The sequence below is a fragment of the Scyliorhinus torazame genome, chromosome 3 (assembly GCF_047496885.1).
Source record: "Scyliorhinus torazame isolate Kashiwa2021f chromosome 3, sScyTor2.1, whole genome shotgun sequence".
NCBI lineage: Eukaryota > Metazoa > Chordata > Chondrichthyes > Carcharhiniformes > Scyliorhinidae > Scyliorhinus > Scyliorhinus torazame.
Window position 1 is genome coordinate 238,462,970 of NC_092709.1, and position 19,338 is coordinate 238,482,307.

General features: G+C 59.8%; 1 protein-coding gene across 1 annotated transcript in view; it reads right to left on the bottom strand.

Annotated features, from left to right (window-relative positions):
- Window positions 1–223: 223 nt before the first annotated feature.
- The window catches only part of LOC140409014 (granzyme K-like), a 30,230-nt gene continuing 11,115 nt past the window's right edge, over window positions 224–19,338 (bottom strand). The window contains exon 5 of the mRNA XM_072497042.1: window positions 224–961. Within this exon, the coding sequence (XP_072353143.1) occupies window positions 815–961 (147 nt within the window). The 3' untranslated portion in view covers window positions 224–814. The remainder of the gene's footprint in view (window positions 962–19,338) is intronic.

Here is a 19,338-nt window from a genome sequence, read left to right on the forward strand (position 1 = left end):
AAGGGCTGGGGCTTGAGTTGTTTGAACTGTAGGGGGAGAGGAGCGCAGGATGGGGAGTGGTCAGACTAGGACCGCCGCTGGAGGGGGATGTTGGTATTGGGCTGGGCTGCCCTAGGAGGGGGTCGTATGACCAAGTCGCACCGGGAAGGGGCCGTCGGATCGGGTTCGTACCAGATGGGAGATGGGGGGGGGGGGGGGGGGGGGGGGGGCTGGTGGTGGTGCAGAGGTTCAGACTAGGTCACACCGGGAAGTGGCGGGGGAGGGATTGTGGTTGGGGCAGGAGAGTCAGGCCATTTGGAGGCAGTTGCTATGATGAGGTCCCTGGGGAGTTGTGTGTATGTGGGGGTCATGTGGAGTTAGCAATTTTTTTCCTTCCAACACTTTCAGAGTAACTATCAGGGTAAAACTGGGAGAACCATCCAACACTAATAAGATTAATTGCTTCCGTCAGATGGGCCTCAGCCCAGCCCAGGTCAGCAGGTTACAGTCAATGTATGATCATTTCTTTTATTTATTGAAGCACAAAAGAACAGAAACATAACGCTTGAAAATATTGTCCCACTTTGCTGTTTAAACAAAATACCTACAAGACTTCACCAATTCAACAACACAGCTGTGATCATTCAAAACTTTTTCCATTGCCTAACTTCCCTGAACCTTTTGCATTGTCCTGTTTTAAATTGCTGCATATTAGCCTAAAATAATTCAATAAACTTGAACCGAAAATGTAAATGCTATTTCTTTAGCCACCCGAGGTACAGCAATCCACGGAGGACAAACATAATGCATGAAACACAATATTCAAACACAAGGTTCAAGCTGTTATTTTACGAATCCACTTGATATACTCGTTTGTGATCCTTGTATAAATTCCAGGTTTGTCGGGAAGTCCACATTTTTTCCCAAAAGAGACAATTCCTTGGAGCTTGTTCTCACATATCAACGGCCCACCTGAATCTCCCTGAAACAACAAGAAACATTGATTAATCTAAAAGTACAGGAAATGCATCAACACTCTTGTTATATCATTTTATAATTAAGAGTCAAGATTATTTCCTGAAGGTTGTCCAGAGAGTAAACAAGGTCTGAGATTCATCCTGCCACATCTAACCTATTTAGGGCAGTGGTGATGGATGATACACAAACCTCAAGCAGTAACTCAGTTGACTGTTACAGTCATCAGAATCCCACGGTGTTGTTAGAACTCAGAGCGTGAACGATTACAAGCAAGAACAGAGACCGAATCTTTATCTACGTATTGGGCTGAACTTTCTAGCCCTTCCCACTAGTTGGATCTTCCAGTCCCGTCAAAGGTGACCCCGGTGAACCCCCACCGCTCCCGCCAGATATCCCACCAGTGGCCTACCATCGGTGGGACCAGATATTCCACCACGCCGGAAAACACACCATGTGGGGCATGGAAATTCCCGCCCATAGAGTTTATTTTCCCAGAGCCACATTGCATCATCAAACATCTCAAATTAACAACCATTCTTTTAGCCTGCTTCTAAATATACTTTTTTCGGATTTTCATAGATCGAATTTAAAGTGCAGAAGGAAGCCATTCGGTCCATCGAGTCTGCACCGGCCTTTGGAAAGAGCACCCGACTTAGGCCCATGCCTCCACCCCATCCCCGTAACCCCACCTAACCTTTGGCCACTAAGGGGTAACTTAGCATAGCCAATCCACCTAACCTGCACATCTTTGGACTGTGGGAGGAAACCGGAGCTCCCAGAGGAAACCCACGCAGACACGGGGAGAACGTGCAGACTCCACACAGTCAACGGAGGCCGGAATTGAACCCGGGTCCCTGGAGTTGATAGGCAGCAGTGCTAACCACTGTGCCAATGTGCCACCCCTATATTTGATGGACTCCTTAGAAATGGGTCTGTAATTAAATGGACTTTTAATTCCCTAAATCATGTGAGGTTGCATTCTCTTCTCATTAGCTTAATTAAAACTGCATTCAACAAGAACTTATTGAATCTGACCTGTCTGCCTGGATATAAAGATAATAAGGATTAGATCAAGTAAACTAATTAAACTGAGGGAAAAATCAAAAGAGCAGACTCACAAAGGGATTCTGCATGAAGGAAAAACAAATTGCAAAGGAAACTTAAAACATAAAATAAAAATGTGATTAAACGGGTCTATCAAAAGTCTATCTATTGGATTGGCTTAGTGAACTTAAAGACAGTGAGGGGTGAGCATATTGCGGTTGCTTTTCAGGTGTGGTATTCTAGTTTAAGTGGGGAGTGTGTTGTGGACAATGGCTCTTTTAGAGGCTCTGAAGTTTTTGGGGGTGGAGACGGTCACACTCAGTACCTTATGGACAGAGAGTAAAAGCAGACTGTTAGATTTGGCAAAAACATTGCAGTTAACATTGCCTGACAAAATGTGAAAAGATGAGGTAATTATGGCGGTGGCTAAGCATTTAAAGTTGCCTGAGATACAGTTTGACTCATTGGAAATGGCAAAAAATCAGTTACAACTTAAACAAATGGAACATGAGAAAGAATTAAAGCAGCTTGAATACGAAAGTGATAGAGAGGAAAAAGAAAGAGAAAAGGAGATACAGATCAGGGAAAAAGATAAAGAGAGAGAGTTTGAACTTCAGAAAATGGCCATGAAACATGACAGTCAGTTAAAACTGGCAGGCGTAAAGGGAAACGTACAGTTGGATGTTGGTGATGAGGATAGTGAGAAAGAGCGTCATAGTCGAAGGCATGGTGGGGATCTATTTAAATATGTCCAAGAATTGCCACGGTTTGATGAGAAGGAGGTGGAAACCTTTTTCATTTCATTTGAGAAGGTAGCTGAACAAATGAAATGGCCACAGGACATGTGGGTATTACTGATTCAAACAAAGCTGGTAGGTAGGGCGAGTGAAGTATTTGCATCACGATCAGAGGAGGTATCTGAGACGTATGAGGAGGTGAAAAAATCCATCTTAGGTGCATATGAACTAGTGCCTGAAGCCTACAGACAAAGGTTTAGAAATTTAAGGAAAGAACCTGGTCAAACACACATGGCTTTTGAAAGGATCAAACAGAATAATTTTGATAGGTGGATAAGGGCTTTGAAAATAGGCCAAACGTCTGAAGCTCTCAGAGAAATTATACTTTTGGAGGAGTTTAAAAGTTCAATTCCTGATGTAGTGAGAACTCATGTGGAAGAGCAGAGGGTTAAAACTCCGGCAAGATTAGCAGCAGAAATGGCAGATGATTATGAATTAGTTCTTAAATCAAATTTTGGTTTCCGACATCAGTTTCTGCCTATGAGGGATAGAAACTGGGGACATGAGAAAAACTCAAGTGGTAAAGGTAAAGGTGATCTGATGGGAGATAATAAGGAGAGTGTACCTCAGATTAAAAAATAAATCTGGGAGGGTGGAAGAGACATTTGGGCGGGATTCTCTGACCCCCGCCGGGTCGGAGAATCACCGGGGGACGGGATGCCAGACATGGAAAGAACATTTAAAACATCTGATGGAGTTATTCGATCGACTTCAGGAGACGGGTTTGGTGATAAACCTAGCCAAAAATGAATTTGCAAAAGCCCAAGTCACTTTCCTTGAGGAGTTTCCAATACCCTCAAGACGAAGGAAATAATGTGATTTCTTGGCATGAGTGGATTTGATCGACCATTTGTGCAAAGGTTTTGTAGCGTGATTGCTCCACTGAAGAAACGTCGAAAATGTCAGTGGACAGCGGACTTTCAAGAAGCATTTGACTGCCTGAAAGCTATGATAACCAATGCTCATGTGTTGGAGAATTACAAGGGACTCTGTGATCAGATTGAAGTAAAGTATCTGATTTTAAAGTGAAATGCCGAGGCGTAGAGAAATGGATGGTTCGTGCAGAGACCTTCTTGTTCAAATAGACTGTCAATCGAGAAGGATTCCAGTTGGAGGAAGAAGAAAAAAAAAAGGACTATATTATTATACCCGTTTGCATGTGTTGTTTTTTTTAAAACATAAAAAGTATATTTACTGTGTGCATTTCTTAAAGGATAGTGAAAATGTGAAAAATGAAGTTGATGGTTTATTTTTTTTTCTTGGGGGGAGGTGTCATGTGGGAGTACCTTTAAGAAATGAGTGTTTATAAATGGGTACGTATATAAATATCTGTAGTGAGAGTACCTTTAAGAAATGGGTGTTTACTACTGCAATGATGTCAGAGAGTGGGTGGAGCCTGGTTGTCTCAGCTTTTTACTTTCGTTTTAGGCTGTTTGCTGCAGGGTGTGTTTTAGTTTTGTTTTCAGAGCTGGATAGCTGCAGTCACAGCCACAAGGGGTATTAGTCTCTCTCTCTGTAATCTAAAGACTGTAAATCGGATTTAAAACTAATAACTGCTCTCAGTAGTGACTTTAATCTGATGTGCTTCTGTTAAAAGTTTTGTTTTAAGTCTTCTGGATGTTAAAAGGACAGCTTACGGATTATTTAGTGTTGTATTCTTTGGGGGTTGAGTTTGAATTAATGGTTGCGAAGATGTTCACAGTATGTTGTAAAAAGGTTAACTTGAGTTAATAGAATAAACATTGTTTTGCTTTAAAAAAATACCTTTTCTATTTCTGCTGTACCACACCTGTAGAGTGGGCCGTGTGCTCCCCATACACCAATATAGTAAAAATTGTGGGTCAGGTGAACTCCATTATACACTTTGGGGTTCTCTAAACCCTGGCCCATAATAATATCCATATTCCCACCAGCACCACCAGCTCCTCCAGCACGCCAACCTCACCAGCAACTCCAGCATTACACAACCCACATGCACCCTGGGCTTTTGCAGCATTGTCCACCATACCAGCCAGTGGGACATCTCCAGGATGCCCCACTCCACCCCACCATCAGGCTGGTTTCCTCCAGGATACCGCACCCATGAATACCTCGCACTCCTCCAGATTGCCCCATCCCACCAGCAGGCTGGGTTCCTCCAGAATACCCCACTCCACGAACACCCCCCCCATTCCTCCACTTCGCCCCATCCCACCAGCATGCTGGGTTCCTCCAGAAAGCCACACCAAGCCTTCAACCCTGGCTCCTCCAGCATTCCCCAACCCAGCAACACCCTGAGTCCGTACAGCATTCCACACCCCACCAGCACCCCCAGTTTATCCAGCAACACCTCCTCACCAGCGCCTTAAGGCCCTCCTCCATTGCCTAACCCACCAGCACTCAGGGATGATCCAGCACAAACACTCCACCAGCTGCCTGAGCCTCTCCAGTATGCCCACCCCAGCAGCACCCACAGCTCTCCAGCACGCCCACCCCACCATAACCCTGAGCTCCTCCGGCACACACACCCCAACAGCACCCTGAGCTTCTCCAGCACACACACCCCACCAGCACCCTGAGCTCCTCCAGCACGGCCATCCCAGCTGCACCCTGAGCTCCTCCAGCACTCCCACCCCAACAGCACCCTGAGCTCCTCCAGCACTCCCACCCCACCAGCACCCTGAGCTCCTCCAGCACTCCCACCACCCCCCCGCCAGCACCCTGAGTTCCTCCAGCACTCCCACCCCAGCTGCAACCTGAGCTCCTCCAGCACACACACCCCAGCAGCACCCTGAGCTCCTCCAGCACACACACCCCACCAGCACCCTGAGCTCCTCCAGCACACACACACCAGCTGCACCCTGAGCTCCTCCAGCACACACACCCCAGCAGCACCCTGAGCTCCTCCAGCACACACACCCCAGCAGTACGCTGAGCTCCTCCAGCACGTCCATCCCAGCTGCACCCTGAGCTCCTCCAGCACTCCCACCCCATCAGCACCCTGACCTCCTCCAGCACACGCACCCCAGCTGCACACTGAGCTCCTCCAGCATACACACCCCACCAGCACCCTGAGCTTCCACAACACTCCCACCCCACCAGCACCCTGAGCTCCTCAAGCACACACACCCCACCAGCACCCTGAGCTCCTCCAGCACACACACCCCAGCAGCAGCCGGAGCTTCCACAACACTCCCACCCCACCAGCACCCTGAGCTCCTCCAGCACTCCCACCCCACCAGCACCCTGAGCTCCTCCAGCACTCCCACCCCAGCAGCACCCTGAGCTCCTCCAGCACTCCCACCCCAGCAGCACCCTGAGCTCCTCCAGCACTCCCACCCCAGCAGCACCCTGAGCTCCTCCAGCACTCCCACCCCACGAGCACCCTGAGCTCCTCCAGCACTCCCACCCCTGCAGCACCCTGAGCTCCTCCAGCACGTCCACCCCAGCAGCACCCTGAGCTCCTCCAGCACTCCCAACCCCCCAGCACCCTGAGCTTGTCCAGCACTCCCACCCCCCCAGCACCCTGAGCTCCTCCAGCACACACACCCCAGCAGCACCCTGAGCTCCTCCAGCACACACACCCCAGCAGAACCCTGAGCTCCTCCAGCACGTCCACCCCAGCAGCACCCTGAGCTCCTCCAGCACACACACCCCAGCAGCACCCTGAGCTCCTCCAGCACGCCCACCCCAGCAGCACCCAGAGCTCCTCCAGCACACACACCCCAGCAGCAGCCGTAGCTTCTGAAGCACTCCCACCCCAGCAGCACCCTGAGCTCCTCCAGCACACACACCCCACCAGCAACCTAAGCTCCTCCAGCACACACACCCCAACAGCACCCTGAGCTCCTCCAGCACACCCACCCCACCAGCAATCTAAGCTCCTCCAGCACACACACCCCAGCAGCACCCTGAGCTCCTCCAGCACACACACCCCAGCAACAACCTAAGCTCCTCCAGCACACACACCCCAACAGCACCCTGAGCTCCTCCAGCACACCCACCCCAGCTGCACCCTGAGCTCCTCCAGCACACACACCCCACCAGCAACCTAAGCTCCTCCAGCACACACACCCCAGCAGCACCCTGAGCTCCTCCAGCACGCCCACCCCAGCAGCACCCAGAGCTCCTCCAGCACACACACCCCAGCAGCAGCCGTAGCTTCTCAAGCGCTCCCACCCCAGCAGCACCCTGAGCTCCTCCAGCACACACACCCCAACAGCACCCTGAGCTCCTCCAGCACACACACCATACCAGCACCCTGAGCTCCTCCAGCACACACACCATACCAGCACCCTGAGCTCCTCCAGCACACACACACCAGCAGCACCCTGAGCTCCTCCAGCACGTCCACCCCAGCAGCACCCTCAGCTCCTCCAGCACTCCCACCCCCCCCAGCACCCTGAGCTTCTCCAGCACTCCCACCACCCCAGCACCCTGAGCTCCTCCAGCACACACACCCCAGCAGCACCCTGAGCTCCTCCAGCACACCCACCCCAGCAGCACCCTGAGCTCCTCCAGCACGCCCACCCCAGCTGCACCCTGAGCTCGTCCAGCACACACCCCCCAGCAGAACCCTGAGCTCCTCCAGCACACACACCATACCAGCTCACTGAGCTCCTCCAGCACACACACCCCAGCAGCACCGTGAGCTCCTCCAGCACGCCCACCCCAGCTGCACCCTGAGCTCGTCCAGCACACACACCCCAGCAGCAGCCGTAGCTTCTCCAGCACTCCCACCCCAGCAGCACCCTGAGCTCCTCCAGCACACACACCATACCAGCACCCTGAGCTCCTCCAGCACACACACCATACCAGCACCCTGAGCTCCTCCAGCACACACACACCAGCAGCACCCTGAGCTCCTCCAGCACTTCCACCCCAGCAGCACCCAGAGCTCCTCCAGCACTCCCACCCCACCAGCACCCTGAGCTCCTCCAGCACACGCACCCTAGCAGCACCCTGAGCTCCTCCAGCACTCCCACCCCACCAGCACCCTGATCTCCTCCAGCACTCCCACCCCCCCAGCACCCTGAGCTCCTCCAGCACTCCCACCCCAGCTGCACCCTGAGCTCCTCCAGCACACACACCCCAGCAGCACCCTGAGTTCCTCCAGCACACACACCCCACCAGTACCCTGTGCTCCTCCAGCACACACACCCCAGCTGCACCCTGAGCTCCTCCAGCACACACACCCCAGCAGCACGCTGAGCTCCTCCAGCACGCCCATCCCAGCTGCACCCTGAGCTCTTCCAGCACTCCCACCCCACCAGCAACCAGAGCTCCTCCAGCACTCCCACCCCACCAGCACCCTGAGCTCCTCCAGCACTTCCACCCCAGCAGCACCCTGAGCTCCTCCAGCACTTCCACCCCAGCAGCACCCAGACCTACTCCAGCACTCCCACCTCACCAGCAGCCTGAGCTCCTCCAGCACACGCACCCCAGCAGCACCCTGGGCTCCTCCAGCACTCCCACCCCACCAGCACCCTGAGCTCCTCCAGCACTTCCACCCCAGCAGCAGCCTGAGCTCCTCCAGCACGTCCACCCCAGCAGCACCCAGACCTCCTCCAGCACTCCCACCTCACCAGCAGCCTGAGCTCCTCCAGCACACACACCCCAGAGCACCCTGGGCTCCTCCAGCACTCCCACCCCACCAGCACCCTGAGCTCCTCCAGCACTCCCACCCCACCAGCACCCTGAGCTCCTCCAGCACTCCCACCCCACCAGCACCCTGAGCTCCTCCAGCACTTCCACCCCAGCAGCACCCTGAGCTCCTCCAGCATTTCCACCCCAGCAGCACCCTGAGCTCCTCCAGCACTCCAACCCCAGCAGCACCCTGAGCTCCTCCAGCACACACATCCCAGCAGCACCCTGTGCACCTCCAGCACTCCCACCCCACCAGCCCGCTGAGCTTCTCCAGCACACACACCCACCAGCACCTGGAGCTCCTCCCGCACACACATCCCAGCAGCACCCTGAGCTCCTCCAGCACACACAAACGACCAGCACCCTGAGCTCTTCCAGCACTCCCACCCCACCAGCACCCTGAGCTCCTCCAGCATGCCCACCCCACCAGCACCCTGAGCTTCCCCAGCACACACACCCTAGCAGCACCCTGAGCTCCTCCAGCACACACACCCCACCAGCACCCTGAGCTCCTCCAGCACACACACACCCCACCAGCACCCTGAGCTCCTCCAGCACTCCCACCCCACCAGCACCCTGAGTTTCCCCAGCATACACACCCAACCAGCACCCTGAGCTCCTCCAGCACACACATCCCAGCAGCACCCTGAGCACCTCCAGCACTCCCACCCCAGCAGCCCGCTGAGCTTCTCCAGCACACACACCCACCAGCACCTGGAGCTCCTCCCGCACACACATCCCAGCAGCACCCTGAGCTCCTCCAGCACACACAAACCACCAGCACCCTGAGCTCTTCCAGCACTCCCACCCCACCAGCACCCTGAGCTCCTCCAGCATGCCCACCCCACCTGCACCCTGAGCTTCCCCAGCACACACACCACAGCAGCACCCTAAGCTCCTCCAGCACACACACCCCACCAGCACCCTGAGCTCCTCCAGCACACACACACCCCACCAGCCCCCTGAGCTCCTCCAGCACTCCCACCCCACCAGCACCCTGAGTTTCTCCAGCATACACACCCCAACAGCATCCAGAGCTCCTCCAGCACACGCACCCCAGCTGCACACTGAGCTCCTCCAGCATACACACCCCACCAGCACCCTGAGCTTCCACAACACTCCCACCCCACCAGCACCCTGAGCTCCTCAAGCACACACACCCCACCAGCACCCTGAGCTCCTCCAGCACACACCCCCCAGCAGCAGCCGGAGCTTCCACAACACTCCCACCCCACCAGCACCCTGAGCTCCTCCAGCACTCCCACCCCACCAGCACCCTGAGCTCCTCCAGCACTCCCACCCCAGCAGCACCCTGAGCTCCTCCAGCACTCCCACCCCAGCAGCACCCTGAGCTCCTCCAGCACTCCCACCCCAGCAGCACCCTGAGCTCCTCCAGCACTCCCACCCCACCAGCACCCTGAGCTCCTCCAGCACTCCCACCCCTGCAGCACCCTGAGCTCCTCCAGCACGTCCACCCCAGCAGCACCCTGAGCTCCTCCAGCACTCCCAACCCCCCAGCACCCTGAGCTTCTCCAGCACTGCCACCCCCCCAGCACCCTGAGCTCCTCCAGCACACACACCCCAGCAGCACCCTGAGCTCCTCCAGCACACACACCCCAGCAGAACCCTGAGCTCCTCCAGCACGTCCACCCCAGCAGCACCCTGAGCTCCTCCAGCACACCCACCCCAGCAGCACCCTGAGCTCCTCCAGCACGCCCACCCCAGCAGCACCCAGAGCTCCTCCAGCACACACACCCCAGCAGCAGCCGTAGCTTCTCAAGCACTCCCACCCCAGCAGCACCCTGAGCTCCTCCAGCACACACACCCCACCAGCAACCTAAGCTCCTCCAGCACACACACCCCAACAGCACCCTGAGCTCCTCCAGCACACCCACCCCACCAGCAATCTAAGCTCCTCCAGCACACACACCCCAGCAGCACCCTGAGCTCCTCCAGCACACACACCCCAGCAGCAACCTAAGCTCCTCCAGCACACACACCCCAACAGCACCCTGAGCTCCTCCAGCACACCCACCCCAGCTGCACCCTGAGCTCCTCCAGCACACACACCCCACCAGCAACCTAAGCTCCTCCAGCACACACACCCCAGCAGCACCCTGAGCTCCTCCAGCACGCCCACCCCAGCAGCACCCAGAGCACCTCCAGCACACACACCCCAGCAGCAGCCGGAGCTTCCACAACACTCCCACCCCAGCAGCACCCTGAGCTCCTCCAGCACACACACCCCAACAGCACCCTGAGCTCCTCCAGCACACACACCATACCAGCACCCTGAGCTCCTCCAGCACACACACCATACCAGCACCCTGAGCTCCTCCAGCACACACACACCAGCAGCACCCTGAGCTCCTCCAGCACGTCCACCCCAGCAGCACCCTCAGCTCCTCCAGCACTCCCACCCCCCCAGCACCCTGAGCTTCTCCAGCACTCCCACCCCCCCAGCACCCTGAGCTCCTCCAGCACACACACCCCAGCAGCACCCTGAGCTCCTCCAGCACGCCCACCCCAGCAGCACCCTGAGCTCCTCCAGCACGCCCACCCCAGCTGCACCCTGAGCTCGTCCAGCACACACACCCCAGCACAACCCTGAGCTCCTCCAGCACACACACCCCAGCAGCACCGTGAGCTCCTCCAGCACGCCCACCCCAGCTGCACCCTGAGCTCGTCCAGCACACACACCCCAGCAGCAGCCGTAGCTTCTCCAGCACTCCCACCCCAGCAGCACCCTGAGCTCCTCCAGCACACACACCATACCAGCACCCTGAGCTCCTCCAGCACACACACCATACCAGCACCCTGAGCTCCTCCAGCACACACACACCAGCAGCACCCTGAGCTCCTCCAGCACTTCCACCCCAGCAGCACCCAGAGCTCCTCCAGCACTCCCACCCCACCAGCACCCTGAGCTCCTCCAGCACACGCACCCTAGCAGCACCCTGCGCTCCTCCAGCACTCCCACCCCACCAGCACCCTGATCTCCTCCAGCACTCCCACCCCCCCAGCATCCTGAGCTCCTCCAGCACTCCCACCCCAGCTGCACCCTGAGCTCCTCCAGCACACACACCCCAGCAGCACCCTGAGTTCCTCCAGCACACACACCCCACCAGTACCCTGTGCTCCTCCAGCACACACACCCCAGCTGCACCCTGAGCTCCTCCAGCACACACACCCCAGCAGCACGCTGAGCTCCTCCAGCACGCCCATCCCAGCTGCACCCTGAGCTCTTCCAGCACTCCCACCCCACCAGCACCCAGAGCTCCTCCAGCACTCCCACCCCACCAGCACCCTGAGCTCCTCCAGCACTTCCACCTCACCAGCACCCTGCGCTCCTCCAGCACTCCCACCCCACCAGCACCCTGATCTCCTCCAGCACTCCCACCCCCCCAGCATCCTGAGCTCCTCCAGCACTCCCACCCCAGCTGCACCCTGAGCTCCTCCAGCACACACACCCCAGCAGCACCCTGAGTTCCTCCAGCACACACACCCCACCAGTACCCTGTGCTCCTCCAGCACACACACCCCAGCTGCACCCTGAGCTCCTCCAGCACACACACCCCAGCAGCACGCTGAGCTCCTCCAGCACGCCCATCCCAGCTGCACCCTGAGCTCTTCCAGCACTCCCACCCCACCAGCACCCAGAGCTCCTCCAGCACTCCCACCCCACCAGCACCCTGAGCTCCTCCAGCACTTCCACCTCACCAGCAGCCTGAGCTCCTCCAGCACACACACCCCAGCAGCACCCTGGGCTCCTCCAGCACTCCCACCCCACCAGCACCCTGAGCTCCTCCAGCACTCCCACCCCACCAGCACCCTGAGCTCCTCCAGCACTCCCACCCCACCAGCACCCTGAGCTCCTCCAGCACTTCCACCCCAGCAGCACCCTGAGCTCCTCCAGCATTTCCACCCCAGCAGCACCCTGAGCTCCTCCAGCACTCCAACCCCAGCAGCACCCTGAGCTCCTCCAGCACACACATCCCAGCAGCACCCTGTGCACCTCCAGCACTCCCACCCCACCAGCCCGCTGAGCTTTTCCAGCACACACACCCACCAGCACCTGGAGCTCCTCCCGCACACACATCCCAGCAGCACCCTGAGCTCCTCCAGCACACACAAACGACCAGCACCCTGAGCTCTTCCAGCACTCCCACCCCACCAGCACCCTGAGCTCCTCCAGCATGCCCACCTCACCAGCACCCTGAGCTTCCCCAGCACACACACCCTAGCAGCACCCTGAGCTCCTCCAGCACACACACCCCACCAGCACCCTGAGCTCCTCCAGCACACACACACCCCACCAGCACCCTGAGCTCCTCCAGCACTCCCACCCCACCAGCACCCTGAGTTTCCCCAGCATACACACCCCACCAGCACCCTGAGCTCCTCCAGCACACACATCCCAGCAGCACCCTGAGCACCTCCAGCACTCCCACCCCAGCAGCCCGCTGAGCTTCTCCAGCACACACACCCACCAGCACCTGGAGCTACTCCCGCACACACATCCCAGCAGCACCCTGAGCTCCTCCAGCACACACAAACCACCAGCACCCTGAGCTCTTCCAGCACTCCCACCCCACCAGCACCCTGAGCTCCTCCAGCATGCCCACCCCACCTGCACCCTGAGCTTCCCCAGCACACACACCACAGCAGCACCCTGAGCTCCTCCAGCACACACACCCCACCAGCACCCTGAGCTCCTCCAGCACACACACACCCCACCAGCCCCCTGAGCTCCTCCAGCACTCCCACCCCACCAGCACCCTGAGTTTCTCCAGCATACACACCCCAACAGCATCCAGAGCTCCTCCAGCACACGCACCCCAGCTGCACACTGAGCTCCTCCAGCATACACACCCCACCAGCACCCTGAGCTTCCACAACACTCCCACCCCACCAGCACCCTGAGCTCCTCAAGCACACACACCCCACCAGCACCCTGAGCTCCTCCAGCCCACACCCCCCAGCAGCAGCCGGAGCTTCCACAACACTCCCACCCCACCAGCACCCTGTGCTCCTCCAGCACTCCCACCCCACCAGCACCCTGAGCTCCTCCAGCACTCCCACCCCAGCAGCACCCTGAGCTCCTCCAGCACTCCCACCCCAGCAGCACCCTGAGCTCCTCCAGCACTCCCACCCCAGCAGCACCCTGAGCTCCTCCAGCACTCCCACCCCACCAGCACCCTGAGCTCCTCCAGCACTCCCACCCCTGCAGCACCCTGAGCTCCTCCAGCACGTCCACCCCAGCAGCACCCTGAGCTCCTCCAGCACTCCCAACCCCCCAGCACCCTGAGCTTCTCCAGCACTGCCACCCCCCAGCACCCTGAGCTCCTCCAGCACACACACCCCAGCAGCACCCTGAGCTCCTCCAGCACACACACCCCAGCAGAACCCTGAGCTCCTCCAGCACGTCCACCCCAGCAGCACCCTGAGCTCCTCCAGCACACACACCCCAGCAGCACCCTGAGCTCCTCCAGCACGCCCACCCCAGCAGCACCCAGAGCTCCTCCAGCACACACACCCCAGCAGCAGCCGTAGCTTCTCAAGCACTCCCACCCCAGCAGCACCCTGAGCTCCTCCAGCACACACACCCCACCAGCAACCTAAGCTCCTCCAGCACACACACCCCAACAGCACCCTGAGCTCCTCCAGCACACCCACCCCACCAGCAATCTAAGCTCCTCCAGCACACACACCCCAGCAGCACCCTGAGCTCCTCCAGCACACACACCCCAGCAGCAACCTAAGCTCCTCCAGCACACACACCCCAACAGCACCCTGAGCTCCTCCAGCACACCCACCCCAGCTGCACCCTGAGCTCCTCCAGCACACACACCCCACCAGCAACCTAAGCTCCTCCAGCACACACACCCCAGCAGCACCCTGAGCTCCTCCAGCACGCCCACCCCAGCAGCACCCAGAGCTCCTCCAGCACACACACCCCAGCAGCAGCCGTAGCTTCTCAAGCACTCCCACCCCAGCAGCACCCTGAGCTCCTCCAGCACACACACCCCAACAGCACCCTGAGCTCCTCCAGCACACACACCATACCAGCACCCTGAGCTCCTCCAGCACACACACCATACCAGCACCCTGAGCTCCTCCAGCACACACACACCAGCAGCACCCTGAGCTCCTCCAGCACGTCCACCCCAGCAGCACCCTCAGCTCCTCCAGCACTCCCACCCCCCCAGCACCCTGAGCTTCTCCAGCACTCCCACCCCTCCAGCACCCTGAGCTCCTCCAGCACACACACCCCAGCAGCACCCTGAGCTCCTCCAGCACGCCCACCCCAGCAGCACCCTGAGCTCCTCCAGCACGCCCACCCCAGCTGCACCCTGAGCTCGTCCAGCACACACACCCCAGCAGCACCCTGAGCTCCTCCAGCACGCCCACCCCAGCTGCACCCTGAGCTCGTCCAGCACACACACCCCAGCAGAACCCTGAGCTCCTCCAGCACACACACCATACCAGCTCACTGAGCTCCTCCAGCACACACACCCCAGCAGCACCGTGAGCTCCTCCAGCACGCCCACCCCAGCTGCACCCTGAGCTCGTCCAGCACACACACCCCAGCAGCAGCCGTAGCTTCTCCAGCACTCCCACCCCAGCAGCACCCTGAGCTCCTCCAGCACACACACCATACCAGCACCCTGAGCTCCTCCAGCACACACACCATACCAGCACCCTGAGCTCCTCCAGCACACACACACCAGCAGCACCCTGAGCTCCTCCAGCAGTTCCACCCCAGCAGCACCCAGAGCTCCTCCAGCACTCCCACCCCACCAGCACCCTGAGCTCCTCCAGCACACGCACCCTAGCAGCACCCTGAGCTCCTCCAGCACTCCCACCCCACCAGCACCCTGATCTCCTCCAGCACTCCCACCCCCCAGCACCCTGAGCTCCTCCAGCACTCCCACCCCAGCTGCACCCTGAGCTCCTCCAGCACACACACCCCAGCAGCACCCTGAGCTCCTCCAGCACACACACCCCACCAGTACCCTGTGCTCCTCCAGCACACACACCCCAGCTGCACCCTGAGCTCCTCCAGCACACACACCCCAGCAGCACGCTGAGCTCCTCCAGCACGCCCATCCCAGCTGCACCCTGAGCTCTTCCAGCACTCCCACCCCACCAGCACCCAGAGCTCCTCCAGCACTCCCACCCCACCAGCACCCTGAGCTCCTCCAGCACTTCCACCCCAGCAGCACCCTGAGCTCCTCCAGCACTTCCACCCCAGCTGCACCCAGACCTCCTCCAGCACTCCCACCTCACCAGCAGCCTGAGCTCCTCCAGCACACGCACCCCAGCAGCACCCTGGGCTCCTCCAGCACTCCCACCCCACTCGCACCCTGAGCTCCTCCAGCACTTCCACCTCAGCAGCAGCCTGAGCTCCTCCAGCACGTCCACCCCAGCAGCACCCAGACCTCCTCCAGCACTCCCACCTCACCAGCAGCCTGAGCTCCTCCAGCACACACACCCCAGCAGCACCCTGGGCTCCTCCAGCACTCCCACCCCACCAGCACCCTGAGCTCCTCCAGCACTCCCACCCCACCAGCACCCTGAGCTCCTCCAGCACTCCCACCCCACCAGCACCCTGAGCTCCTCCAGCACACACACCCCAGCAGCACCCTGAGCTCCTCCAGCACACACACCCCAGCAGCAACCTAAGCTCCTCCAGCACACACACCCCAACAGCACCCTGAGCTCCTCCAGCACACCCACCCCAGCTGCACCCTGAGCTCCTCCAGCACACACACCCCACCAGCAACCTAAGCTCCTCCAGCACACACACCCCAGCAGCACCCTGAGCTCCTCCAGCACGCCCACCCCAGCAGCACCCAGAGCTCCTCCAGCACACACACCCCAGCAGCAGCCGTAGCTTCTCAAGCACTCCCACCCCAGCAGCACCCTGAGCTCCTCCAGCACACACACCCCAACAGCACCCTGAGCTCCTCCAGCACACACACCATACCAGCACCCTGAGCTCCTCCAGCACACACACCATACCAGCACCCTGAGCTCCTCCAGCACACACACACCAGCAGCACCCTGAGCTCCTCCAGCACGTCCACCCCAGCAGCACCCTCAGCTCCTCCAGCACTCCCACCCCCCCAGCACCCTGAGCTTCTCCAGCACTCCCACCCCTCCAGCACCCTGAGCTCCACCAGCACACACACCCCAGCAGCACCCTGAGCTCCTCCAGCACGCCCACCCCAGCAGCACCCTGAGCTCCTCCAGCACGCCCACCCCAGCTGCACCCTGAGCTCGTCCAGCACACACACCCCAGCAGAACCCTGAGCTCCTCCAGCACACACACCATACCAGCTCACTGAGCTCCTCCAGCACACACACCCCAGCAGCACCGTGAGCTCCTCCAGCACGCCCACCCCAGCTGCACCCTGAGCTCGTCCAGCACACACACCCCAGCAGCAGCCGTAGCTTCTCCAGCACTCCCACCCCAGCAGCACCCTGAGCTCCTCCAGCACACACACCATACCAGCACCCTGAGCTCCTCCAGCACACACACCATACCAGCACCCTGAGCTCCTCCAGCACACACACACCAGCAGCACCCTGAGCTCCTCCAGCAGTTCCACCCCAGCAGCACCCAGAGCTCCTCCAGCACTCCCACCCCACCAGCACCCTGAGCTCCTCCAGCACACGCACCCTAGCAGCACCCTGAGCTCCTCCAGCACTCCCACCCCACCAGCACCCTGATCTCCTCCAGCACTCCCACCCCCCAGCACCCTGAGCTCCTCCAGCACACACACCCCACCAGTACCCTGTGCTCCTCCAGCACACACACCCCAGCTGCACCCTGAGCTCCTCCAGCACACACACCCCAGCAGCACGCTGAGCTCCTCCAGCACGCCCATCCCAGCTGCACCCTGAGCTCTTCCAGCACTCCCACCCCACCAGCACCCAGAGCTCCTCCAGCACTCCCACCCCACCAGCACCCTGAGCTCCTCCAGCACTTCCACCCCAGCAGCACCCTGAGCTCCTCCAGCACTTCCACCCCAGCTGCACCCAGACCTCCTCCAGCACTCCCACCTCACCAGCAGCCTGAGCTCCTCCAGCACACGCACCCCAGCAGCACCCTGGGCTCCTCCAGCACTCCCACCCCACTCGCACCCTGAGCTCCTCCAGCACTTCCACCCCAGCAGCAGCCTGAGCTCCTCCAGCACGTCCACCCCAGCAGCACCCAGACCTCCTCCAGCACTCCCACCTCACCAGCAGCCTGAGCTCCTCCAGCACACACACCCCAGCAGCACCCTGGGCTCCTCCAGCACTCCCACCCCACCAGCACCCTGAGCTCCTCCAGCACTCCCACCCCACCAGCACCCTGAGCTCCTCCAGCACTCCCACCCCACCAGCACCCTGAGCTCCTCCAGCACTTCCACCCCAGCAGCACCCTGAGCTCCTCCAGCATTTCCACCCCAGCAGCACCCTGAGCTCCTCCAGCACTCCAACCCCAGCAGCACCCTGAGCTCCTCCAGCACACACATCCCAGCAGCACCCTGAGCACCTCCAGCACTCCCACCCCACCAGCCCGCTGAGCTTCTCCAGCACACACACCCACCAGCACCTGGAGCTCCTCCCGCACACACATCCCAGCAGCACCCTGCGCTCCTCCAGCACACACAAACGACCAGCACCCTGAGCTTCTCCAGCACTCCCACCCCAGCAGCACCCTGAGCTCCTCCAGCACACACACCATACCAGCACCCTGAGCTCCTCCAGCACACACACCATACCAGCACCCTGAGCTCCTCCAGCACACACACACCAGCAGCACCCTGAGCTCCTCCAGCAGTTCCACCCCAGCAGCACCCAGAGCTCCTCCAGCACTCCTACCCCACCAGCACCCTGAGCTCCTCCAGCTCACGCACCCTAGCAGCACCCTGAGCTCCTCCAGCACTCCCATCCCACCAGCACCCTGATCTCCTCCAGCACTCCCACCCCCCCAGCACCCTGAGCTCCTCCAGCACTCCCACCCCAGCTGCACCCTGAGCTCCTCCAGCTCACACACCCCAGCAGCACCCTGAGCTCCTCCAGCACACACACCCCACCAGTACCCTGTGCTCCTCCAGCACACACACCCCAGCTGCACCCTGAGCTCCTCCAGCACACACACCCCAGCAGCACGCTGAGCTCCTCCAGCACGCCCATCCCAGCTGCACCCTGAGCTCTTCCAGCACTCCCACCCCACCAGCACCCAGAGCTCCTCCAGCACTCCCACCCCACCAGCACCCTGAGCTCCTCCAGCACTTCCACCCCAGCAGCACCCTGAGCTCCTCCAGCACTTCCACCCCAGCTGCACCCAGACCTCCTCCAGCACTCCCACCTCACCAGCAGCCTGAGCTCCTCCAGCACACGCACCCCAGCAGCACCCTGGGCTCCTCCAGCACTCCCACCCCACTCGCACCCTGAGCTCCTCCAGCACTTCCACCCCAGCAGCAGCCTGAGCTCCTCCAGCACATCCACCCCAGCAGCACCCAGACCTCCTCCAGCACTCCCACCTCACCAGCAGCCTGAGCTCCTCCAGCACACACACCCCAGCAGCACCCTGGGCTCCTCCAGCACTCCCACCCCACCAGCACCCTGAGCTCCTCCAGCACTCCCACCCCACCAGCACCCTGAGCTCCTCCAGCACTCCCACCCCACCAGCACCCTGAGCTCCTCCAGCACTTCCACCCCAGCAGCACCCTGAGCTCCTCCAGCATTTCCACCCCAGCAGCACCCTGAGCTCCTCCAGCACTCCAACCCCAGCAGCACCCTGAGCTCCTCCAGCACACACATCCCAGCAGCACCCTGAGCACCTCCAGCACTCCCACCCCACCAGCCCGCTGAGCTTCTCCAGCACACACACCCACCAGCACCTGGAGCTCCTCCCGCA